Source organism: Fukomys damarensis, unplaced genomic scaffold, assembly GCF_012274545.1.
Source record: "Fukomys damarensis isolate Sample0158 unplaced genomic scaffold, DMR_v1.0_HiC HiC_scaffold_20, whole genome shotgun sequence".
Lineage (NCBI taxonomy): Eukaryota > Metazoa > Chordata > Mammalia > Rodentia > Bathyergidae > Fukomys > Fukomys damarensis.
The window spans coordinates 37,134,267-37,160,808 of NW_022900932.1; the positions used below are offsets into that span (position 1 = coordinate 37,134,267).

A 26,542-nucleotide genomic window follows, 5' to 3' on the forward strand; every position below is an offset into this window, starting at 1 on the left:
TTTTTGTACTGGGGATCAAACTCAGGACCTCACGCTTGTGAGGCAGGCGGCAGAATACTGAGGTAAACCCCTGGTCCTTAAATTTTCTGCTAATAAAAACAACACAAATTTGGGGCAACAAAAGTTCTGTTGAAATACCTGGCAACTGTGATCAGTATCCAATCCATCCCAGAGACTCATAAATTGCGCTTTCATCATGGCTGTAGCTTCATGGTCAGAGCTTGAACGGTTTCGTAGAAAGGAGTCTAAAAGGAAAAAGGTCCTTAACTTTAAAAATTAATAAATTATTTATTCTGTATATAACTAAATCATTTAATTAAAAGCTTACAACTTGACAAAGGATTACAAGGAAATAAGGGGTTAACTACACCTTTAGACATTATAATCCTATTAAGTTATTGAGCAAATTAAAACAATCAAGTTACTGAGCAAGTTAAAACATGATTTTCATTTCTTTCCTAAAAGCAAATTCATGTTAATATAGAAAAATAAAGGATCTGGCACTAAGAGGATGGAAGAGAGTAAGATAGCCATCTTGGAGAAAAGCCTGTGTGCTTTGCCCCTGCCTTTCCAGTTTACCTGAATCCTATGTTCTTAATTATGGATTCATATTCTTTTTCCTCATAAATTTTCCTGGTAATAAACAATAATGATATGGAAAACTGTCCAAAATACTATTAAATAGGAAAATGTAGAGGAAAAAAACACATGTGCTAGCTGGACATAGTGGTACATGCCTATAATCACAACTACATGGAAGACAGAGGCAGGGGGGACATAAGTTTGAGGCCAGCCTGAATAAAAACTGTCTCAAAATAAGATGAAAAGGGGTAGGGGAAAGAAGGGAAAGGAAAAAATATGAGAAAAGAAAAAAATGGAAGCAAAGTCTTTGCAAATCGGGAGGGATGGAGGGGTTGAAGCGAGGTCGGGAATGGGGAAGAAATAAGAACCAATATACATCCTGTAAAGGTACAAGTTCCCAACGATGAATGTAAATGTACTGTATACCTAAAATGTACCGATGAAAGAATTTAAGAGAAAAATATATATATAAAAATAAAACAAAAAGGGCTGGGGATATAGCTCAGCACTCCCTGGGTTCAGTCTCCAGTATTGTTATCACAAAAATAACAACAACAAAATAAAACATGCATTAGTCTGCATGTATATATGTTATACATGAGAAAGAAAATAAGCCTTTAGTGAAATAACACCAAAATGCTAGGAAAACTTTGGTCCTCTCTCAGGATTGCACCAAGGGACAATTTTAACATCTCTTTGATACTATTTTCTGTCTTCCAAATTAGCTACAGTGAATACAACAAGCTTTTTTAAAGGGAAAAAAGGTATTCCCCTTTTAGAACATGAAAAGACTGAAAGGTGTTAAGATCTTAAGAATGAAGAATAAAGACAGTAAAAATAAAGCTTGTATTTTCTAATATAATCCTCATTTTATTTATTTATTTATTTGTCTATTTATTTATTTAATTTATTTTTTGGTGCCGGGGATCGAACTCAGGTCCTTGTGCTTGCGAGGCAGGCCACCGAATGGCTGAGCTAAATCCCTGGCCCTTATAATCCTCATTTTAAATGGTTTGTTTATACCTATAAATCACTAATATTTCTAAGTAACTGTCATATTTCAACATTAAAACTACAACTCAAAGTTTGCCAATTACAGTATATACCTAAGTGGCATAAAAATGTTTTACAATGTGTTAGGTTCAAAACTCAAAAAACATTTTTCAAAAAATAATTCCAGGGGCCAAGGATTTAGTTCAGTGGTTCCACCACCTGCCTTGCAAGCACAAGGACGCAAGTTCAATCCCTGGTACCAAAAAAAAAGTAATTCCAGCAAAAGCACAATACCAAAACATGATAGTCCTGCAACAGCAAATATATACTGTGGATATTCCTCTATAGCTCCAATTTTATTCAATATGTCCCACTGATGGATTACAACTCAAGCTAAGCACAGCTTTATATAACCTAGCAGCTATACTCTTAGGTAGTCAGTTGAGTTGCACACTAACACTTATGCAAAATTCTAAACATGAATGTTATTAGCAACTTCACTCATAATTGCCTAAAACAAGATACCCTTCAATATATGAATAAAGGAATATATATGCATATGTGTGTGTGTGTGTATATATATATATATATATATATATATATATCTCCCTAAAATTGCGTATTATTATTCAGCAATAAAAGGATATAAGTAGTCAAGTCATGAAAAGATACGGAGAGCCTTAAATGATACTACTAAGTGAAAAGCCTAGTCTGAAAAAGCTATGGATTAGCCAGGTGTGGTGCCATACACCTAATAGTCCCAGCACCCCAAAGGGTGAGGCAGGAGGATTGCCATGAGTATGAGACCAGCCTGAACTACACAGCGAGGAAAGAAACAAAAAACAAAAAACTAGAGATTGTATGATTTCAACACCATAACATTCTGGAAAAGGCAAAACAATAAAGATAGTCAAATGGCCAGCAGCTGCCAGGAGTTTGGAGAGATGGGATGAACAGGTGAAGCACAAAGGATAAGGCAGTTAAACTATTTTGTATGATACTGTAATGGGGCACAGCGGACATTGAGTATTTGTCAAATCTCACTGAACTGCAGAAAGAATGAGCTATAAGGTAAAGAATGGACTAAATAATTACAGTGACGGTTCATTAATTGCAACAAATGATTCACACCAATGCAAAGTAAAAGAGGAAACTGTATATATGGGAACTCTATTTTCTGAGCAGTTCTACAAATTTCTATAAAGTGAAAATTGTTCTAAAAATATGTTACTTTCAAAAACTGCTTAATAAAGATCTGACACTGCAAGAAGTAAAGGAAAAGAAATCCTGGACATTGGGGGGAAAAGAACTGAAAATAAGGGTAAGGAAGACCTTGAGGAGCTCATACCACTGTCTGTTTGAATATACAAGTATGCATGTAAGGCACTGATAGGTTCTGCCTTATTGTTACTATCCATGCATAGACCGAAGCCAAGATGCTTAGAACACTTACGAAAGTGCAGACAAGAATGAGTATGTTATAAGAAAGTTTATCTTTGTCTAGATTCTGAGAGAAAATATTTCTCCCTTGACAAATAAAAAAAAAGAGGACCAGGGCCAGGGATTTAGCTCAGTGGGTCCATCGCCTGCTTTGCAAGCACCGGGTCCTGGAGTTCAATCCCCAGTACCAAAAAAATGAGGACCATGTAGGAGTAGGGTGTCTCTTCACAGGTATGAAGCCTGTTATGGCTTGTATCTAAAGCTTCATGCGGTCATAGATGGGGCTTTTTGAAGGTGGCTAGATCTAGTGTGTGTGATGCTACAATTAAGGATGTGATGCTGGGACTGATTCATGGTGTGATGCTAGGATTAAGGGTACAGCACCCTGGGTGAGAGTGCTACCTGCCCAGAGGGCATGTGGCTTGGATAGAATACAAAGGACAGGAAAAGGGCTGCTGGTGTTGCTGCTTGTTGCTTGCTGCTTGCTATCTTGTGCCTGCCCTGCTTTGCCATGGACTGCTTCTCCTCTGCAATGTTCCACTACCAGGCTACCCTGCCTTGGAGCCAGCCAACTATGAATTGAAACATCTACAAACTGAGCTATAATAAAACTTTCCTCTTTTACTTTGGGTGTATGTGTATTTTGTCTTAGCAATAAGAAAAGTAACTAAGACAAAGTCTAAATTTGTACTACCATTCAGTCTAGGAGCATTTAAACTGAAAATACCATAAAAATCGCTACTGTGTGTGCAATCAGGCCCCTGAAGCAGAAGACAGGAAAAACACTTTGGATCTTTTCAGGTAACAGAATTCTCAGAGAAAAACTAAGCCTGAAACCACCTAGTGTTAGCCCTACATGGCGGCACATGCCTATAACTCCAGCACTTGGAAGGCTGTCAGGAGGACCACAACAAATTAGAGGGCTGCTTGGGCTACATAGTGAATTCTACACAAGCTTGACCTACACAGTGAGACCCTGGCTCAAAAAATCAAAAAAGACAAAAAAATAAAAACAAACAGAAAAACGATCCAATGTTATAAATGACATGAGGGAAAGAAATCACAATGACTTTAGTGTATGTACTGCTGAAGTAAGCACACACAAATCACTACAAGAGAGTCAAAAACATAAAGGAGAATTAGAATTAATGTTTAAAATTCTAAAGATATAAAAGATTAGAATTCTAACAAAAGAGCAAAAACTACAGTGAGAAAAGGGTAAATTTTAAAAAGAAGTAACTAGAACTCTAAAGTTCAAATATAATCAAAAGAATGAAAAATATAATGGTTGAGATATTAAATACACCCAAACAAAGAATTGTTTTTTATAACTTACTCAACATCTGGGTGATTTTTCTAGTTGTATATATACCAACAATAAATTTAAAATGCCATCAATTATAATGTTAAAAAAATACAGCAATTAAATAATAACATGCTATTCTATTCTTAGAGATGTCAAAATATAAAAAACAAAACAGACATTTGAGAAATGACAAAATATGAGATAGAACTAGATGCAAAAACTGTGGAAATGATTTAAAATTAAATAAAAAGATAAAAAAAATTTAATGGAAGAATTGTAACAAAGAAATTTAAGAAAATTTTCCAGAATTAGAGAACTGAAAGCCACAAATTCTCAGTCTATAAAGTATCACAAGACAGAAGGACAAACACAAATGCAGACTTGGAAAAATCATAGTCAAATAGCAGAATGACATAAAAATCTAATAGCAACTATGGAGAAAAGATACAATGACTGCTTAGAAATATTAAGCAATAAGCAGAATCTTTTTTAAAAGATTGGAAGACAACTGAATTGTAGCTTAAAAATTCTGAGGAAAAATAATTCTGAGGAAAAATAATCATTTAAGAGATAAGATAACAGAAAGAACTTACCTTTTACAACCTTTTCTGAAAGAACTTTAAGACTTCAGTAAAATGAAAATTAAATTCAGAACAGGCTAATGTAGTTATCTAAACAATGCATGCCAGGGTAAAATGACAATTAATAAGGAAGGATTTAAGAAAATAAACTACTGGAATTATTAGTATGTAAGAATTTTGAGGTTCCTGTATTATTTGGGAGAAGGGCAGAGATGTTATCTAGCATTACAATTTTAAGAAAAGTAGGTGTGCCAAATGTTTCAGAAGAAGAAAAGGAGTATGTAACTTCTACACGCATATTGGGGGAAAAGGAAATTTAAAAATCCAATGATAAATAAAAAGCACAAAATTCTGGATATATCAGCTCTCATAATACAGGGAAATTTAAGTATACATCCCAGTTACAGATAAATTAGATTTTTAAAAAATACAGCTATATGTTCTTTTCTTCAAGATGTGCACCAAAAATAGTTGAAAGAACTGATAAGAAACAAAGGCAAGTAACCAAATCTATATATTACACATCTATCTTTATTTTTATATATGCTATCATATTATATATAAGAATACATAATTGAAAGCCACAGTAAGATACATACACACACACACACACACACACTATATACACACACACATATAATTTATTGTACTAGGAATATAACAAAAATATCAATACTCCACAAAATATAGATAACTAATATAAAAGTTGTGACAAGAAAGAAGACCTAAAGGGTTTTTTTTTTTGTACCATGGATAGAACCTGGATCCTTGTGCTTGCGAAGCAGGCAATGGAACCACTGAGCTAAATGCCCAGCCCTATAAGTTTTTAAAAGAAAATATTTATGGGGATAGTGAAGGAATTTGTAATCCCAGTATAAAAAGTATACATTGTACAGGAAAAATGTTGATAAAAGTAATTATATTCCAATTTAAATTACTGTAAAATGTGCTATCATAAACAAAAAGATAAGCCAATCTGGAAAATATATGTAACAATAATAAACATCAAAAAATAATTATTAAGAAACTACAAATGACCCAAAGGAAAATGGGCAAATTATAAGCAAGGAAGCACAAATAGCTGATCAATATATTAAGAGAGCCAAACTAACTTGTAAGCAGGAAAATATAAATTAAAACAGTGAAATAATTCACTTTTTAAATTGATAAAAATTAATGATAATGTATGAAAAAATAAATCTCAAAGTATGTAGGGCAATGAACTACACACTAGTGGGAGTATATAGATAACTGGTAATCCAAGGGAAGTTGATAATATTGAACTTCTAAGCTGGGCCTGGTGGTGCACACCTGTAATCCCAGCATGTGGGAGCCTGAGGCAAGAGGATCACTGTGAGTTTGAGATCAGCTACATAGTGAATTCCAGGTCAGCCTCAAATACATAGTGAGACCCTATCTCAAAAAAAAAAAAAAATTCAACTTCTAGAGAGAAAATATGCATGTAATGTATGCCCCACTCATACTGTTTATAAGAGAAAAAAGAAAAGTCTATCAAGTAAGAGAATGAACAAGGCGATGATTTATTCTACAACACGGAAATTATACATAACATACTAAGATGCTGGTTACACCTTTTATTAGTAGGACCTAAATCTGGTTATCTAAATATCACCTTTAAAAAGGCTCTTTAAAATGTCATATGGTCCTGAGTAGGAAGAACAAATATAGTGAAAATGGTCATGCTTCTAAAAGTGCTATATAGATTCAAGGCAGTCCTGATTGAAATCCCAACAGTATATTTCACAGATCTTAAGAAAACAATCCAAAAATTCATTTGGAACCAGAAGAGACCTAGAATAGCAAAAGCAATTCTAGGCAACAGAGACATGACAGGGGGTATCACAATTCCAAACTTGAAACTATACTACAAAGTCATGTGAAAAAAACAGCATGGTACTGGCAAAGAAACAGACCCAAGGATCAATGGAATAGATTAAAAGATGCAGAAACACCAGACATACTCAGCTACCTCTTTGACAAAGGAGCCAACCATCCTCACTAAAGGAAAGATAGCCTCTTTAAAAAATGGTGTCGGAAAAATCTGGATTTTAATGCCTAAGATTAAAACTAGACCCCTATCTTTCATCATGCATTAAACTAAAATCCAAGTGGATTAAAGATCTAAATATTAAAACAGAAACACTGAACTTGCTGGAAGATAAGTTAGGTAGAACTCTTGAAGACCCTGGCATAGGAAAAGACTATGAACAAAACCTCAGTAGCACAGGAACTAGTACAAAGAATCAACAACTGGGATCTCATCTTATTAAAAAGCTTCTGCACTGCAAGAGAAAACACCAAGGGAGCTAAAAGACAATCTACAATGTGAGAAAAAATTTTTTTCAGCTGTTCCTCAGACAAAGGACTATTACCTAGAATATATAAAGACTTTAAAAAATCAAACCTCCCAAATATAAGGACCTAATTAAAAAACGGGCATCTGAAATATTTCTCAAAGAAGTAAAAGCAGAAAATAAACATATGAAAAAATGATCAACATCACTGGTTATTTGAGAGATTCAGATGAAATCAACACTGAGATTCCACCTCACCTGAGAAAGAATGGCTGCTATCAAGAAATCAACCAATAACAAATGCTGATGGGCTGTGGGAAGAAAGGAACCCTTCTCCATTGCTGCTGGGAGTGTAGAATGGTGCAACCACTGTGGAAATCAGTATGGAGATACCTCAAACAATTAGGATCAGAGGGTACCATCTGACCCAGCTATTCTTCTGTGTGTATCTTCCCAAAAGAATTAAAAGAATCATATCACAGCAATATACGAGCACTATGTTTATAGGAGAGCAGCATAATAACAGTTAAAGCTTGGAAAGAACCCAACTGCCCATCAACTGGAGACTGGAAAAAAACGTGGGTTTTTCTGATTTCTGTTTCAATAGAGTACTACTCAGCCATAAAAATGAGAAACTAGAGACATTTAGAGCTAAAGGGATGCACATTGAGGCCATATTCTTAAATAGGACACACATGTGTAAATCCTGAATAGTTCTCTGGTGTGAAAAACTAAAAGTGTAAATAAGGATCAAAATGTGTAACCGACAATGTAAAATAGGAAGAAAAGATCTAAAGGGGTAGGGGAAGTGGCAGGGGTAGGGGAAAAGAAAGAAGGGAAAGGAAAAAACATGAGAAAAAGAAAAAAATGGAAACAAAGTCTTTGTAAATAGGTAGGGTGGAGGGGTTGAAGGGAGGGCAAGGGAATGAGGAAAAAATAAGAACCTTTACATCATGCTGAATCTAACTGTACTGTATGCCCCAAAATATTTTTTTATACAGGGGATCGAACTCAGGACCTTGCACTTGTAAGGCAGGAAGTTGTACCAATAAACATAATGAAAAAAAAAAAAAAGAAATGAATGAATTTAAAAAAAAATAAAGTGCTCACGTGGAAAGCATACCTATTTCATCTATAAAGATGATGGAAGGCTGTAACTTTATGGCAAGGGAGAAAACAGCAGCAGCCAATTTCTGAGATTCTCCATACCACTTATCAGTCAGTGTTGAAGGCTGAAGGTTAATAAATCGACAGCCAGCTTCTTTGGCTGTAGCCTTAGCAATCAATGTTTTACCACAGCCTGGAGGCCCATATAGAAGAACACCTAGAAATAAATGTTAAATTATTATTACCTTTAAGAAAATGAGATGTTTATATAAAAAAAATTAGTTCTTAAATTATTATTACCTTTAAGAAAATGAGATGTTTATATAAAAAATAATATTAGTTCTGCCCACACTATAACATGCCTGATATTTAATTATTTTTAATCTATTTATAGTAGAAATGGTAGTAGCAAGAAAGTCACCATGTTCTAAACTGACTGTCATTAACGACATGTATTTGGAGATTAAAGCATCTTGCACCTTCTCTGTTCATGAAAAGGTCCAGTTCAAGATACTAAACACTATTATCCAAGTTCATACCACTCTGTCAATCACTGACAATAAAAGTCATCTGACGCCTTCCACCTTCACAAGCTAAGAGAGCACTATGGCACCTCGACAACACCTTAAAGGTAATAAATAACTTCAAAACAGACAGTGGTAAATACCATTTGGCTGTTGTTTTAGGCAAAAGGACGTGTATCTTTTTCTAAATTGATAACAATCTTTTCTTAAGAGGAATTTAGATAGAAATTACTAGTCACTCTTGTTTTAATTTCCAAATTAACTTGTGCTATTAACCTGTTTTCACCACTGACAGCAATTTGCTGCTAAATACAACTTAAGGTAATGCATCCAACACATAAGAGATCTAAACAGCTTGGGGTCTTAAACATTTTCAAAATTACTACTGTTTCTCAAGCTGAAATGAGGTATATTTTCTGAAGAAATATAATTCTAAAATTATGATCTTGTCTACAATCTACATAGTTCTGATGAAAATTACAATCTGCAAACTTTTCATTTTTTCTTTTTTGGGGGGCAGTACTAGAGAGTGAACTAACAGCCTTCATACTGAGCTACATCCCCAGTCCTTTTTTACTTTAAGACAAGGTCTCACTAACTTGTGAAATTGTTCAGACTAGGCTCAAACTTGTGATTCCCTTGCCTGAGGCTCCCAGAATGCTGGGATTATATACCTGGGTGCCACCATGCCCAATTTGTAGATTTCTTAAAATACTTGCTTAATTCCAATCTCAACTTTTCACATGAAACAGTTCTTAAAGAAAGCAGTATATACAGATGGTATGCTGGGGTTATTGGGGTGTCTGAAATGTTCCTAATACTATATATTAAAAAATTTCAAAGTGAGAAAAATATTTTGCATAAATGTTCCAAAATAAAATTCAGTATTTTTAAAATAAAACACTTGAACTCGTTTGTCTATAAACTTACCAATTTTTTTCATATCAAGCATTTCAAAAAATGTTCAAACTTGTACTCAAGTGTACATAGACTTTCCTACTAGTGTTAATTCTGTAAGATTCAAGTTACATCATCTAACTGAATTTTAAACTAAACTTTTCTAATTCTGATCCTCTGTTCAGTACTTTTTAGCCTCTTGCCTCAGCCTCCTAGATTGCTAGAATTACATGCATGACCACCATACCTAGCTCTCAGGCTGATTTTAAATTTTAAGCCATAAGCTTTGGCAGTACATGTTAATATCTTCAAGTGATCTTCGATTTTTAATTAAGTCCATTTAACTGCTTAAAATTTACTTAAATCAGTTATAATCTGGACCTTCTAGTAACACTTTCTTTGGTTGAACATGTAAAACAATAAAGAATAATAATCTAATGTCATTTCATTTAGGGGCTGGGATTTAGCTCAGTCGTGCCACCGCCTACCTCAAAAACACAAGGTCCCGAGTTCAATCCCCGGTACCAAAAAAAAACAAAAAAACAAAAACCCCACAAAATTTAATGTCATTTCATTTAAAGCTGGAAATATGGTTGACTGCAGGTGCTTAAAATTATATTTCATCACTGTAAACTGACAATTTAATGTGGAATGCACACTGCAATATATATATATATATATATATACACACACACACACACACACACACACACACTCTTATATAGGAAATATATATTTATATCAAATTTAAAAGTTTTCTCTCTGTAAATTATCATGTATGTACTATAATTGCCTCTAACAAGCTTTAAGAATGATTAATGTTTGCATAAACAAGAATAAAAGGATTATATTTAGAGATATAGTTATAAATATCTCAACTCTACAGTTTCAAGGTTTTCAAAGTGTAACTAATTATGAATAAGGAAGTTTCCCACAAATAGTAGCACTTAGCCAGGGTTGGTAGCACATATGCCTGTAATCCCAGCATTCTGGGAGGCTAAAGCAAAAGGATTACAAATTCAAACCTTGTCTGGACAATTTATCAACTTGGCAGAGACCCTCTCTCAAAATAAAAAATAAAGAGGGCTAGGAAGGTAGCTCAGTGCAAAGACTCTAGATTTAAACCCCAGAACCACTACCAGAAAAAGGAGCGTGTGATAACTTCCAGTTCATCTGCAGTTCAATTTTTCCTATTAAAGATTCACTGCAAGATGGGCATGATAGTGCACACCTGTAATCCCATAACTAGGCAGACTAAGGAAGAAGGGTCAAGAGTTCAATGCCCACCTTAGCTACATAGTGAGACCATCTCAAAACTCGTCATCCACAAAATTACTACAATCTAAAAATAGATCACTAGGAGAAAAAAAACACATTAGAGTTGAGAAACAATGAAAAGATGGCTTAGGGGAAAAATATATTGTGATTTTGGATTTTTTAAAATCTTTATTTCCTAAATTTTAATTTACTCAAAATTAATAAAAATGAGTTTTAAATAGAGATTAGTTTGACATGTAACTGCAGGAAAAGAATGTAAATTTCAGAAGAACGATGAACAATTATTTTAAAACTAGTATTTATAAAATAATTCACTCTCAGAATTCTCTTAAAATCTAATTTCACCAAAAAAATTATACAATGGCTGAAAGTTTCCATGTTTACAAGACTTTTAATGTTTTAGGCAAATATATTTATTTTTACCATACCTTTGGGAGGCTGCAGAAGCCTAGAATTCTCAAACAAATGCTTCTTTTTGATAGGTAAGATGACTGTATCTTTCAGGTCTGTAATAACATCATCTAAACCTGCTATATCACTCCAAGTAACCTGGAAAAAGTTAAGGACAATATAAATTTTGTAAGTAAGGTATTCTCACCCCAAATGGCAAATCATTATATAATCTGATAATTACACATAAAAGATAAAAATTTAAAACTGTATGTTAACATAATACATAACAATTTGTTAACAGCAATAATAAAATTAATAAATTCTATGACACCAGAAAAAGGAATTTAACAGTTAATTTCCTATTAAAAAAAAGAAAAGTACTAGGCCAGGAATGGTGGTGCACACCTGTAATTCCAGCACTCGGAAGGCTGAGGCAGGAGGATCATTGTGAGTTCAAGACCAGCCTGGACTACACAGTGAGTTCCAGGTCAGTCTCAATTACACACTGAGACCCTGTCTTAAAAAAAAAAAAAAAAAGTACTATAGCTAGAGGTGTACCTCACTGGTGGAGCACTTCCTGGTACATGTGAGGCCCTGTGTTCCATCCCCAGCATTACTGGGAAGGAGTGGGGCAGTGGGGAGGTGTCAGCTACTCAAAAATCTGAAAGAATCTAATAGGGTGAATTCACTCCATTAATGAGGAAATATTCTACCATAAGAAAAATGAGAACCAGCGCAAACAAATACTGTGGTACTTCAATTCATGAACTCTACTCTCGCCATAATTTTGGTCGCAAACCAAACTGGATGAGAAGTGAATCAAATTTCCCTATAAGCTTAGCACTGAAAATGACCAGTGAATTTGGTTCTTGTCCAACTCAGTTTGCAAGCACAATCATGCAAAGATTAAGTTTGAGAACCAAATACCACTGTAATTTAGCACTGACTGATGGTGAAGAGCTCACCAGGAAGACTGCCTAGATCATACAGGGTGCATTCAAATACAAGAGGAAGATTAGAAGTAAGGTTTATATCCATCAAACTGGACTTCTGACTTTTTTTTTTTTTTTTTTTTTTTGGTACTGGGGATTGAACTTGGGACCTTGCGCTTGTGAGGAAGACAGTGGCACCACTGAGCTAAATCCCCAGCCCTGGACTTCTCACTTTTACTCACCTAAAATAAAACTGCCTGGCTGGGGATTTAGCTCAGTGGTGCCAACGCTTGCTTCACAAGCACAAGGTCCCGAGTTCAATCCCCAGTACAAAAAAAAAATTAAACAAATAAAGTAAAATAAAACTGTCAAAACTTATGGAGTATCTTCTTAAGTAGTAAGTAGGGTATATATATTTTCAAAAAAGACAAAGGCCAGGCATGCTAGCACACACATCCCAGCTACTTAGGAAGCTAAGGCAAGTTGATGGCCAACCTAAGCAACTTAGCAAGACCCTATATACAAAAAAAAAAAAAAAAAAAAAAAAAAAAAAAAAGGACTGGGTTCAATTTCAATTCTAGTAAGAGGCATGCAGACACAGACAAGGAAACCCTGAATCAACTTTTTAAAAATGGGGGAGGGGGGAATAAAACAAAAAGAAAAATTAATATCTCTCTAATCTAGCTGGGAATTTAGCTCAGTGGTTCTGGCACCTGCCTCACAAGCGCAAGGGCCCGAGTTCAACCCCTGGTACCAAAAAAATAAAAAATAAAGAAAAATTAATCTCCCTCTAATCTAGTAAAGTGGCCAGTAAGATGTACTTACTACTTTAGAGCAGATTTACTTTCTTTACAATTCATGGTGGGAAAAAAAGGGAAAATATAAACCACTAGCCAGATCTGAAGAAAAATCATAACATTTCCTTTAGCTGTAACAAAATGTTGTGTTAGTACAGATTTATACTGTTAGGGCCCAACAAGGTGCCGCTGTAAATTTATAAATCAAACTGAAAAAAAAAAAGGGCTTAATTCCAGGCTGTGTCTCTGTATATACAGATATTACAGGATAAGGCAGATTTTTATTTTTTAGATTTGAAGATAAGGATATATTTAATTCTACTTATTTACACATCAATATAACGTATTAGGTAAATTCTACTATATCTGTTGCCATAAAATACTCGTAGAATACCTTGGATTTACAAATTAATCTGGTTCTCAACCAGGTCTGTTGGTATATGCCTGTGATGCCAGCACTCTAGGAGGCTGAAGCAGTAGAACCACAAGTTCAGGAACAGCCTGGGTAGCTTAGTGAAGCCATCTCAAAATTTATAAAGGGCTGGGAGTGTAGTTCAGTGCAAGGTCCTGGGTTCAATACACAGTACCGCCAAATATCTAATTCTCAAAAACTCATTATATTATCTTTGGATTATACCTGAGGGAACTAAGACTTAAAGAAGAAATCATTTACCAACACTACAAGTGGAAAACTTGAGATTCAGGAATATGTGTTGTCTACCTTAACATATCACAAAAATCTAAACTCTATAAATCAAATACCCACATGACATAAACAAGTTTTATATTCCACAAAGGCAAGTATCTAAAAGTCCAAGCTTTACCAGAAAAGAGTTAATACAGCAGGCCTGGGACTGTTATTCTTAGGTCTGCTTTTAAATTGGCCCTTGGCTGGGATTCAGGACATTAGAATTTGGGACAGTTCTCACCACTCCCTGACAAGAACAGCTCACTGTGCCTAAACTATACAAACAATACGGTTTATGGTCAATACTGCTCTTCTTTTCTGGGAATCTAGACTTTTGCTATACATAAGGAAGAAGTTTACATGACCAGTCCCACATAAAAACCCTGAAGAGTCTTGAGAAAGCTTCCCTGGTTGACAACACTGCACACATGTTGTTACAAATTGTAATGCAGTAATTAAGCATGTCCAGTGTGATCACGTGTAGGCACAACTCTTACAGGACTGGCCTGATATTCTCCAGACTTAAACCTATTCCCTTTTCCCTTTCCAGATTCTGCCTCATATCCACTCAGTGTAATAAACTATGTACATATACGCTAAATTTTATATCTCCTAGAGTATCGCTGAAACTACTCTGGCCTTCCAGACCTTGGACACAAAATGGTAGACCTTCCCCACACACCAAAAAGATCATACAATTAAAGATACATACATGCATATTAAGAGGGTCTACTAGGTGAGCAGCAATACTCATTTCGTACTCTGAAAGCTTCACGTTTTTCACACCAATTTGCTTCATTAGTTTTTCTGCCTAGAAAGAAAAAAACACTGTCTTTTATTTTGACATTTAAATACTAGTGCCTCAAAAATAAAGTCTAATGAGCAATGGATATTAAAGAATTTTCCAAGGATATTTTAGGCCTGTTGGTCTTATCCTTCCCTATTATGAACTCATCAGGAGAGAAAAAATTTGAGGCTCCACCCTGCAGAAGCTAGGGCAATTTAAACAGCTCCTGGGAAGTGAGACAACAGATTACAGGATTAGAGAAATCATGGATCTCTAATAGAGATGTGTCATCATGTACTGTACCTCCCAACACTGCAGCTCTGAGAGATGCTAAGGTACAGTTTGGTTTCTCTTTCCAGAAAGATTATCACAATAGGTACAGGTGAAACCTCAAGATGAAAGTCCAAGGAATCAAGGATGTCAAGAAATGTACAACAGGAGTTTTTTTCCCTAAATTAACAGGGTATCTGAAAAAGATATTCAACTTCTTTCAAATTATCCAGGTATCTAAAATAGATGTCTACACCTACTTGATTTCAATTTTTTTAAAATGCTGTCTTTTTCAGTCATAAGCAACTGAAAATAATAAAAATAGTCATAACCTATATATTCTTAAAATAGATATAACTAGCTTTAAATCTATAAATTCAAGCAATTCAAAAAGCTTTCAGTTAAAATCAAAATGACAAACATTTTCTGAATGTGTCAAGATTATGCCAAAACACAGTAAACAGATGAATTCATTGAATTCTCTCAGAATGGTCCTATGTATGAAGGTACAATATTCTCCTTATAGTGGAAAAAGAAATTGAAGCTTAACATGATTAAGTATTTTGCTGAGATGAAAAGTTAGCAAACAGAAGAGGTGAGATCTGAATCTAAACAGTCCAACTCTAGAGCTGATACTCTAACCACCACATATACCTGCCTTGGCTTCTGCATATAAGGGGTTTTATGACCACTGAAGAGTCTTCTAAAATATAACACTCAAATTTCAAATAAGTGGACATTTTAGAAATCAAAGTACTCTGGTAATTCATTCAATTATGATTATGTCTGGTAACACATTCAAAAAAGTTCAATTATTTTTATTATTACATTTTTAAAAGTCATCTTGATTATGTAAGATCTTGCTGTTTGTTAAGGATATGGTTCTTCTAGAAGGAAATTCATACCACAGAATGTGTATTTATAGATTGGCTAGGATATTAGAATTGTGTGATCAAATTCTATTAACAGCTTTAAAATAAAGTATTATGAACCATATCAGATAGTCATATAGGATGTATTTCCTAACTTACCCATCTCTGTAAATCACCAAGATATAAAGTAGCCCTTTTCAGGTTTCCATGTTCTCCTTTCTCTTAAAAATACCTTCCTTCGGGTTGGGGATTTAATTTACTGGCTCCACAGCCTGCCTCATAGGTACAGTCTTAAATTCGATCCCCAGTACCAAAAAAACCCTTCCTTCTCACTGCCTATAGGGTTTTATGTGTCTTCTATGAAAAGTATCCTCTTTTGGCATGGTAAAGACATTAATTTATTATTTTTTTATTATGATACTAAAATGTGAAGGCATCCTGTATGTGTTCTTTTTAAGCAATACTCTTAAAATAGTGGATTTCAACTGGGGACATTCTGCCTCTTCCCCTGTCCCCCAAGGGACATTTGGCAGTATCTGGAAATATTCTGGTTGCCATACTTGGGGATGGGGAAAGACAGTGCTATAAGGATCTAGGCAGCTGAGACAAGGATGCTGTCAGTCATTCCATGAACACAGGACAGCCCTTCTCCTTACATCCCAAGGAACTATCACGTTAAAAAGGCAACAGTGCTTGAGCTGAGAAACACTGCTTTTTTCCTTATTAGCTAGTTTCCTTGAAAATACTGTTTCACAGCGAGAGCTTGAAACAAGAGTTTTTATTTATATCTGAAATTTCCTAAATAATCAATTATATTGTTTATAGAAACAGGAAATGCTGTATTATTTAGTTTACCTAGAATCTCTTTTCTGCAACAGCATCCATTTTAACAGTGTATTCAGGTTGTGTTCATAATATAATGCTAACATAAAATGTAAAAAGAATTAACATTGAGTGTGTTCCTATCTCATCTCACTCATTCGTCTAATTTGAAAGTCCTGGCCTTCTGAAGCACTAACATTGTTCATTTTATAGATCAGAAAATAGTTAACAAATAAATGAAAAACAAAGACCCAAAAAACACCTTATAACTACCTCCAAACTATGTCCCAGGAACAAGTTATCCAACTGTCTGGTTTGACACCTTTAAGTGAGTTCTAATTCTAAAATGCTTTAACTAGGAAAAAAAAATATGACTAGACTACTTTACAAATGGCTTATCTTTATACACTGTTTTATCATTTAGTTTAATGACATTCTATTTTCTCGTCAATAATGTTTGCTTGGTTCTTAAAGTGGTCTCTGCAAGTTGTTTTCTTTGTGCAGAAAATACAATGGACTGAGAATATGGACTGGGAGGGGTAAAAGGAGGGGAAATCTTTTTAACTGTCTATTAACTGTTTAACACTGATTTATTTTTTACCTTTTCAATTATTTCATTATCCTTTGATGCAACTTCATTTTAAGAAGTCAAGGAGGATGTAAAGAGTGAGTGGTGGCCAGGGATTTAGCTCAGCAGTTCGGTGGCCTGCCTTGCAAGCACAAGGACCCTAGTTCAATCTCTGGTACCAAAAAAAAGAAAAAAAAAAAAATAGTGAGTGTTATCTTTGGCTGGAGTAGGCAAGAGGTGTGGGGGTGGGGAGCAACAGAAAAGGAAATATTATGAAGTAAGATTATAAGATCAATTATCCTTTGAAAGAATAATTATGGAAAGATACGTACGGCATTAACAAAAATGAAAAAAAAAAGAGAGATGAACCAATTAAACATAAGTGAGGAACAAGGACAACTTCTGATCCTTTGACAGAGGTCACACTAACTGTTCATAGTTCCAAATTAAGTGTAGGTGGAGGAAACCACTGATACGCAAATTTTTTAATGTATTTAAATAGAAATTAGCAATTAGCCGGGCATGGTGGCACACGTCTGTAATCCCAGCACTTGGGAGGCTGAGGCAGGAGGATCGCTGTGAGTTTGAGACCAGCCTGTGCTATAGAGTGAGTTCCAGGTCAGCCTCAACTACATGGTGAGATCCTGTCTCAAAAACCCAAAAAATAAAAAAAGAAATTAGCAGTGAATTTGAATAACTATCTTTACACATCAGGTATAATCCTTATGAAAATTTGTATTAAACTCTGAAACACTTGTGGAGACAGCAATTTTCTCTTTTAAGGTTAGTGTACTTCATCTCTTCCCTGTGACATTACCATGCTTCTTATATTACCATCATTCTAAAAGTTATTGGTAAGATGGGGCTCTCCTAGTATGCTCAGTATTGCATTCTCTTCCTCTCCTCTAATTTCCCTTTACTGCTTTTCTTTTCCCATCACTGTATCTTCTTGCTCACCCAGACAATACTGTTTGTTCCTTACCGACATCCTATCTCAATTTTTTACTTAGTTCACCTTTTCACTCCTCTAAGATTCAGTTCAATAAGGCACCTGATTGATAAAACAGGTCACAATGACTTTCTAGGTTAACAAATGTTAGTTTTTCCTAACTGACATTCTGAGACGGCTGCTTCAAAATCCAAGCAGCAGCATAAGCCTAGGAAATCCCTGATCCTGCATAATACTCTGCTGAAATGATTAAATATCCTATATCTCATAAACTGGAGCTTTTCCTGTCTTTGGGCTAAAAATTATTTACAATATACTGTTTAATCCAACATAAAACTACTTCTGAATTTCTGTTCCTGATTTGAACACAATTATGCCATCTGCATGTTTATTTTTTGTTTTTGTTTTTGTTTTGTTTTTGTACCAAGGATTGAACTCAGGACTTTGTACTTGGATCAAACCCAGGCATCAGCACACTGAGCTAAATCCCCGGCCCTCATTTTCAAACTGTATTGCCTTTAAAATCACATAAAGTCTACTGATTAACGGGAAATCTCAGTGTTCCATATCTAAGCTTTTCAATTCAGTGCTCTCCCTTTCCAACTACAAAGTCCTGCCTTCTTCCTCTCACATTCACACTTGATCCTCGCCATCAAAGTGCACTCTAAGTCCTTAATTCCCAACTATTCTCTGATTGAATCATCCCCCATCTGGCAATACTTGACTTCCTACATGGCCTGGACCACGGGGTCATTATTATTGTGAAGATACCCTTCTTAGAAGCTTAGAAACTTGTTAGGCTCCTCACCACTACCAGATTAGCGCTATCATTCAGTGATACAAAGTTGCTGAGTAATGTTTGAAAATAAAAACAACTGGGTTCCAAACAAATTTATACTTTCTTCAACTATGCCATAATGTTCTGTAGTCAACAATAACTTTATCTCATTAAATACTGATCACACATTTACCTCAGCAGGTCCGCAATCACTCTAGTCACACTCCTCCCTTTGCATTACTAAAAAAACAATTTACCTTAAAGTGTTCCTGTAACTACTCATACCAACTCCCCAGATACTTCTGGGATTCACCTTCATCCATTATGTACCCTTTCTGGCATGCCCCTTCTACCTTCTACCCTAGCTATTCTTTTTCTTTTTTCTTTTTTTTTAACGTAAACTATGGAATGACCACGCTTTTTTTTTTTAACCTCAAATTGTACTTGTTGCCCCCACTGAATGAAAACTGCTCTCCTCAAGAAGTTTACTATATTTACTTGTTTTTTTCTTAGATCATATTCTTGACCTCCTTTCACCTTGACCATTCTTTAATGCATCATTTACAACCAAATCTCTTTTGTAATTTTTTCCTTTGGCTATGGTGACTTTTTATAAGTGATTGTCCGGATAATGGGAGGGAATATGAAAAGGAGTATACACAAAAAAATCACTAGAGCTCTCTAAAATTGTACTCTCCATCCCACCAATTTCCTCAGATTCTCATGCATCTTCCCAGAACACAGGCAATCTCAGTTGAGAATCACTGCCACATTAAACCACTATCATAGTCTTCAGTGCTTTAGGCATGGTCAGTGGAAAAGACTGCAACTAGTAAGTATATCATCTTGGTTTTATTCCCACTCCCATAGTCACTTTCTTCCAAAATGCTTATAATTTATATTTTTACCAGCTATTTTACCAGTATTTATGTTACTGTTCCAGTCTCTCTTAACAGACTAGCAGTTTTGTCATTTTAAGGCATGAAAAGGTATCTCAAAATTATTTTTAACTTGCATTTGGTCAATGAAATGTGTATGCCATAACAAATGTAAAAAGAAAGCTAACTGTACAAAAAGAAATGAGACAAAGATATTAGAGAAAATGAGTGTCAATTCACAGTAGATGTAACATTTCTTATTTTTTCTTTCCATTTTTCTGAGTCTACATTTCAAACGTGTTCCTTCACCTAGCATATGACTTAAATTTACCTCTTTAAGTCATTTTTACATCCTTGTCTTTGGCTGAAATACCACGGAGCTTTTTGTACTTTTAGATTTATAGGGGTATCATCTGTGAGACTCCTTATTGGACTGGCTCTGCACTTTGCATATTAAGCTCTTCTTGGCCATGAAAATAGCCACTCAAAATTCAGTAGGTTCAGCAAATTCCCTCAGTGGAAAGCTAGTCATAAAGTCAGCTTACCTTTTTTAACTGTTGCCTGAAGTTTTCCACTGAAACTTCTTACTTTGTTTATAGTTCATGAATGCCTTTACATTTTTTTCTTTAAAGTCATCCAACTTATTTAGTTGTTTTTTAAACAGAAAAGTCAGTCCACGTACAAGTCACCCAAACTGTCCTGTTCATTCTTCACTGGCTTCATAGCACCTTCCATTCCCCAAATGGTAAGAATGTGTCCACACTCTGCAGCTTGTTATTTTATTGCTTTATAACATCTGTGGGGATCTCATCACTGTCAATCCAGTCATTGGAATTTATTAAACTGACAATTATATCAGAATCTCTCCCAAGTGTCTAATGTGAAAATCTGGATGGCAGCAGGGGAAGATGGGAGAGTGGTCTAAGAAAAGCTCTACAAGTCATACCTAAGAACAGCCATTTTACCTACCCTATCCCTGTTGAGGATCATGTCTCTAAGGATTCCAATTAGTTACGGATATCTGATAAAAAATAATTCTAGGACTCACTTTATTGATGAGATTCAGACCTAAAATTTTCAATTGTGGTATGAATACTTCTCCCTGAATTCCTATCACAAAGAAACTCAATATGTACATATTAAATGTCATCATCCTATCAATTTGCCCTAGCAATTTCTAAATCATTATAAAAGCTGTTATGAATCTCTGAGGACTCTAGACAAATATGATTCATTTGTGTAATATTCTTTTTCTTTTCCCACATCATCCTGCATTACTGCACTCATTCTTTTGAGTCAATTTTACCCCATTCCATCCCTTTCATTATTTTCTTACTCTAGGTCCTTGCCAGAACTTTGTAACCTGTAACTAACATTTTTCTTTCTTTTTTTTTTTTGGTACTGGGGATCGAACTCAGGTCCTTGTGCTTGCGAGGCAGGCACTGGAACCACTGAGCTAAATCCCCAGCCCTGTAACCAACATATCTTGCTTCTTGTCTCTTGACTCCATTTCCTCCTAAATTTACTATAAGGTAAATTATCTTAACATTTTTTCCATATTACCCATCTTCTCAAATATATTTAATGGGTTACCACTGCCATTCTTTAACTGGTCTATAGCATATTCAGTAGCTGGCCAGGAACGTAGGAAAGAAAAGAAGGGAATGAAGAGAACCTATAGCCCTTGGCCAAGTAAAATACTATAACAATATTTTTCATTCGGGATGTTTTAAACACCGGTAAGTTACTATAAAACAGGAGTACACTACAAGTAAAAAGTATATCTCCTTTGCAGTTGATGTGGGACTTCAAAACTGCTGTAGCATTTTGTATTAGCCTCAGGACCTATCAAAAAACTAAAGACACTGAACAAATAGTAGAGCTCTGTTCCCTGACTTATTCAGGACCCTTTAACATACAGTCCTCATCTTTCCCTGTAGGTTCTACTACATAGTTAATTACATAAACTCTCCTCTCTAACCTGACTAAACTATTTACTATTCTTTTAATAGGTCTTATCCTTACCCTATGATTCTGTTTACGTTCTTTCTACTTACCATTGTCCTTGTCTATCCTTGAGCAAAACTCCTTCATGAAGACATACTCAACTGTCTCAGTCACTGGTGCCAACTCCTTTCTCTAGAAGCCACAGTTTGTACTATTCATTAGGCAATTACTATATGCTAATTACTACTGTAATCTACATAATCATAAGTCTTCTCTTTTCCCCCTACCATGGACATCATGAGGCCAGACACAGTACCTGACAATTTTCACATCTTTTTCACATCTGCTATTTGGAACCATACCATAATACCTAGTTTTCAATAAAAGCTTAATGATTCATGTAGCATTTAATATCTATATTTGGCTTTCCATATGTCTTCTATATATGTATTCCAAGAAATCCCAGATGCCAAGAAAAAAATGATAAAAATCTTTGTTTAAAAATCATATCCAGGGGCCAGGGATTTAGCTCAGTGGCTCTGCTGCCTGCCTTGCAAGCGCAAGGACCCAAGTTCATCCCCGGTACCAAAATAAATAAATAAATAAATAAAATAAATAAAAATCATATCCAGATTGGGGATTTAGCTCAGTGGTTCCACCACCTGCCTTGCAAGCACAAGGTCCCAAGTTCGATCCCTGACACCAAAAAAATTTTTTTTTTTAAATTTTAAATAAATAAATAAAATCATATCCCTGGTTGGGCATATGGCACACACCTGCAATCCCAGCACTCAGGAAATAGGCAGGAGTACTGCTAAGAGTTCTAGGCCAGCCTGGGCTACACATTGAGTTTAAGGCCAGCCTGGGCTACATAGTGACACCTCGTCTCAAAAAAAAAAAGCCAAAACAACAACCACAAAGTCATATTTGTGCTAACATCAATATCCTGAACTTCAACTTAAACTGACTTTCTTCATTCAGGTGGGGAAAAAAAGGTATAGTCAAATACATCATCAAATGAGTTTGTTTTAAAATACCTACACTGGTCAGAATTCCCACAATATTATTACTAGGCTGATTATATAATCAACTTTAGGTCAGGGATTTAGCTCTGTGTTGCCACCACTGCCTTGCAAGCACAAGGGCCCAAGTTCAATTACAGTACCAAAAAAAAAAAAATTTATATAATCAACTTTTAGTCAACTATTTTATAATCAAATTCAAGGAATAAATTCATCAAATCAAGTCCAAATTACTTATCAAACTGTGATTTTTTTCACTTTTTACTATCTTAAGAGCTATGCATAACACTGTAAAGAAGCCATTTACTTACCTCATTTCCCATACTTTTCTATAGCATTCTGAAAAAACAAGAGTTATTTAATTTTTTTCCTTAGCATCAAGCATAAATGCTCATTGAATGAATCAGTCACAACTCACAGAAGAAATAAAAAAAATTCGTGAATATGAACATCTTGTTTTAAAATGACAAAAGTAGAAGACTCCTTTAAAGCTTTTATTTTTTGAGAATGAAAAGAACCCAAACAAATATATCATCCTAATAAAGAAATGACCATAACAGGTAGCAGATGAAAAATAAAAAAAATATAACATATTAATAAACAATAACTTTATAAAGCAATTCCTTAGATTTAAGTGTGGTATAAGTGTAAGACTGACAACTTAGCATTACCTAAATTTCATCTATCATACAAAGCAAAATGTATGCATAATTATCAAAAAAATTTTTTTGCTTAGTCTACTGAAAAATTTTACCTAGTTTCCTTAATTTATAAGTGGAAAAAATATCCCAATGAAGACATTCACAACAAAATATTTTTATTCATCATTTTTCTTCTTCTGATAATTGAGGATATATTAAAAACAGACTTAATAAATTAATGTTTTTTAGGGCTAACGAAATTAAATATGTGTTCCAATGCATTTCCATGTGGGTTTTACAGAGCTAATTTCTAATTCTAATAGTCTTAATCTAGGGAAAAATATTCACTAGTGTTAAGACAAATGATCTTCAAACATTTCAAATCATACCTGTTTCTGAGCTTCTATTTTCTGCTTTCTAGTTGGATCAATTGCATCTACCATCCATTTGATAGTAAAGTATGTTACTGCACCAAATATTGTCAAACGGAAAATTAGACCAACAACTTCGTTCCGACTTAAGGGTCTAGAAAAGGCTTCAGCATGTACCATTTTGATTGATAACCTTAAAAACAAAAACAAAAACAAAAAATGTCATTAGGTAACATCTATATTCATTAACATTGAAAGACTGATAAAATAGCTTGAAGAAAAACTTTTAATCAAAAATTACCTATCTTTTTAAAAAGTTTATTTTAAAGAGAAATGGATTTTTAAATGTTAAGTAAACAAATACCTTTAATTATTAGCAGTAGAATAAATAATTCATTTATACAGTTTTCAAATTACTCTTTAGCTTTTAAGTAAGTGTTTCAGAGAATATGGAAAAATAACATTAACACTAATTCAGCTAAAGAAAGGCATCTTAACGGAGAAATATTTTACTAAGATGGTAAAGATTTCTTCTATTAAATTTAACATACAAAGTAACTTTTGAGAAAGAAATTCACACTGAGTTGACTTTTTCTTCATATCTTTTTCAAATTCAAAAGACTGCTTAAATTTAAACATGCTATTATCTCAATTAACAAGTGATACTAATTTTTCAAGCCATCCTATTGCTCCCAATAGCTCAGCCAAATGAAAGCAACACTTTAAAAATTTGAGTAGTTAAGAAAACTTCTATAAAAGTAAAATACTGCCCCAATCCACCACGGGGAAGAGAGCCACACCTGCTCCCTACCCAGCAGCCATCACTCAAGCACCGGGAAGGGCACCCCTGAACCCCCATAAGTTGCCCCCCCCCGCACTCTCAGACCTCCTGCCTGTGCCAGTCTTTGGACCCACTCTGCAGAGGCAGAGGTGGTCATCAAGGGTATTTTTCTGAGTTCCCAACTTTGAACATCTTTAAAGAAAGGGCGTGGGAAATCTGTAATAGAACGTTGTGGAGTTCAACCATTCAGAAGGTTGGGGAACTCAATCTGGGCCTTGCAGCCCGAGGTCAGTCAGCGTCATGGGGTTCAGCCATCAGGTAACTGAGACCAGGGGACTTGCATCCTCGCTCTGTCTGAGCCATTAAATGGTAAACACACTATATTGAAATTCTGTTCACTGCAGACATGTTCTGGACTGCTTCTTGATTTCAATTTAATTCAAATGATTTAAGGGGGATAGACTAGTGACTACCACAGGTGGTCAGTGTCCAAGTTGTGCTTGATCTTAATGTGATGCTGATTGTATCAGCTGGGATAAAGCATTGCAGATGATTTGATGAGCTGTTTCTCTGATGTTATGAAGATGAGAATGTCTGTGGGTTGTTAGAGACGCAGAAGCTAGGGCACAACTATACCAGGAAGATTTGGGTGATAGCCCAGAGATTAAACCAAGGACAGTCTGACAACCAAAATTAAAATGAGAAAACACTTAAGCAAGACACCAGTTCACCAATGGCAAGCAGTAGGGCAAATGAGGATGAAAAGGCCGATAGTGAACCACCAAGGACACCCTGAACTCAAATCACAGGAAGTAACCAAACCGATCAATCAGGCTCTAGAAAAATTCAAAACAGAAATAATTTCCCAGATAACCATAGAGACAGTGAGCAAAATGGAAGTTGTGATTCGAGACTCTAGAGCAGAAACTGACAAAAAAATAGATGAGCTCAGGACCATGATAGAAGCCATGAAGGCCCAGCATAAGAAAGAAATGGAAACAATAAATGCCCAACATAGGAAAGAAATTGAATCCATAAAACACATTTAATCAGATATCCAGGAGAGTAAACACTCCATAAAAAGTGTACGCAACAGAAAAAAAGAATGTGAAGACAGACTCTCAGATATAGAAGATAAGATTGCAGTCAGTGAACATGAAAAGAGAGGTCTCTTAAAAACAGTAAGGGATAATGAGAAATCAATCCAACAACTCCTAGATGATGCAAAGAAGAATAACATAAGACTGATAGGAATCCATGAAGTAGCAGGAGAAAATACAAATGACTTAAAAAAGCTGTTTGCAGAATTAATGACAGAAAACTTCCCAAACAGAGGGGAAAAATTTGACATTCTGATAACTGAGGCATATAGGACCCCAACCAGCTATAATAAAAAAAAATCTACACCTAGACATATAATAATCAAGATCCCAGAAACCCAACAGAAGAACAAAATACTACAAGCAGTAAGAGAAAAGAAACAAATCACATATAAAGGAAAGCCCATCAGAATCACAGCAGACTTTTCAACACAAACCCTTGGGGCAAGGAGAGCCTGGAATGAGATATTTCAAGTACTAAAAGAGAACAACCTCCAACCTAGACTGATGTATCCAGCAAAACTCTCTTTCAAAATGGAGGGGGAAATAAGACACTTCCACAACAAAGAACACCTGAGAAACTACATGAATACCAAACCAGCACTACAAGCAATATCTTTCAAAATGGAGGGGGAAATAAGACACTTCCACAACAAAGAACACCTGAGAAACTACATGAATACCAAACCAGCACTGCAAGCAATGCTAAACAAGATCCTAAAAAAGACAATGAAGGCAACAACACCATGAGGCCCAACAGAGCAAATCAAATAGGCAAGGCAAGAAATTAAAAGGAGAAGGTGAAAAAGTTAAAAGAGTCAACAAAAGGCCAATAACATATCAATAATAAGTCAGTACACATCAGTTATAACTAGCAATGTCAATGGCCTCAACTCACCAATCAAGAGAAATAGACTGGCAAA

At 35.1% G+C, this 26,542-nt stretch overlaps 1 protein-coding gene across 6 annotated transcripts in view; it reads right to left on the reverse strand.

Annotated features, from left to right (window-relative positions):
- Positions 1–26,542, reverse strand: part of Atad1 (ATPase family AAA domain containing 1) — a 93,577-nt gene that overhangs the window by 19,776 nt on the left and 47,259 nt on the right. For 4 of the 6 annotated variants that reach the window (XM_010604987.2, XM_010604985.2, XM_010604988.3 and 1 more), the window contains 5 exons: positions 23,757–23,931; positions 14,546–14,644; positions 11,452–11,572; positions 8,341–8,541; positions 139–245 (listed from right to left, as the gene is read on the reverse strand). In XM_010604987.2, the coding sequence (XP_010603289.1) occupies positions 139–245; positions 8,341–8,541; positions 11,452–11,572; positions 14,546–14,644; positions 23,757–23,918 (690 nt within the window). In that variant the 5' untranslated portion in view covers positions 23,919–23,931. Of the gene's footprint in view, positions 1–138; positions 246–8,340; positions 8,542–11,451; positions 11,573–14,545; positions 14,645–17,185; positions 17,325–23,037; positions 23,066–23,756; positions 23,932–26,542 lie in introns of those variants that run through there. The other 2 variants (XM_019204674.2, XM_033766637.1) reach the window with 2 other exon arrangements.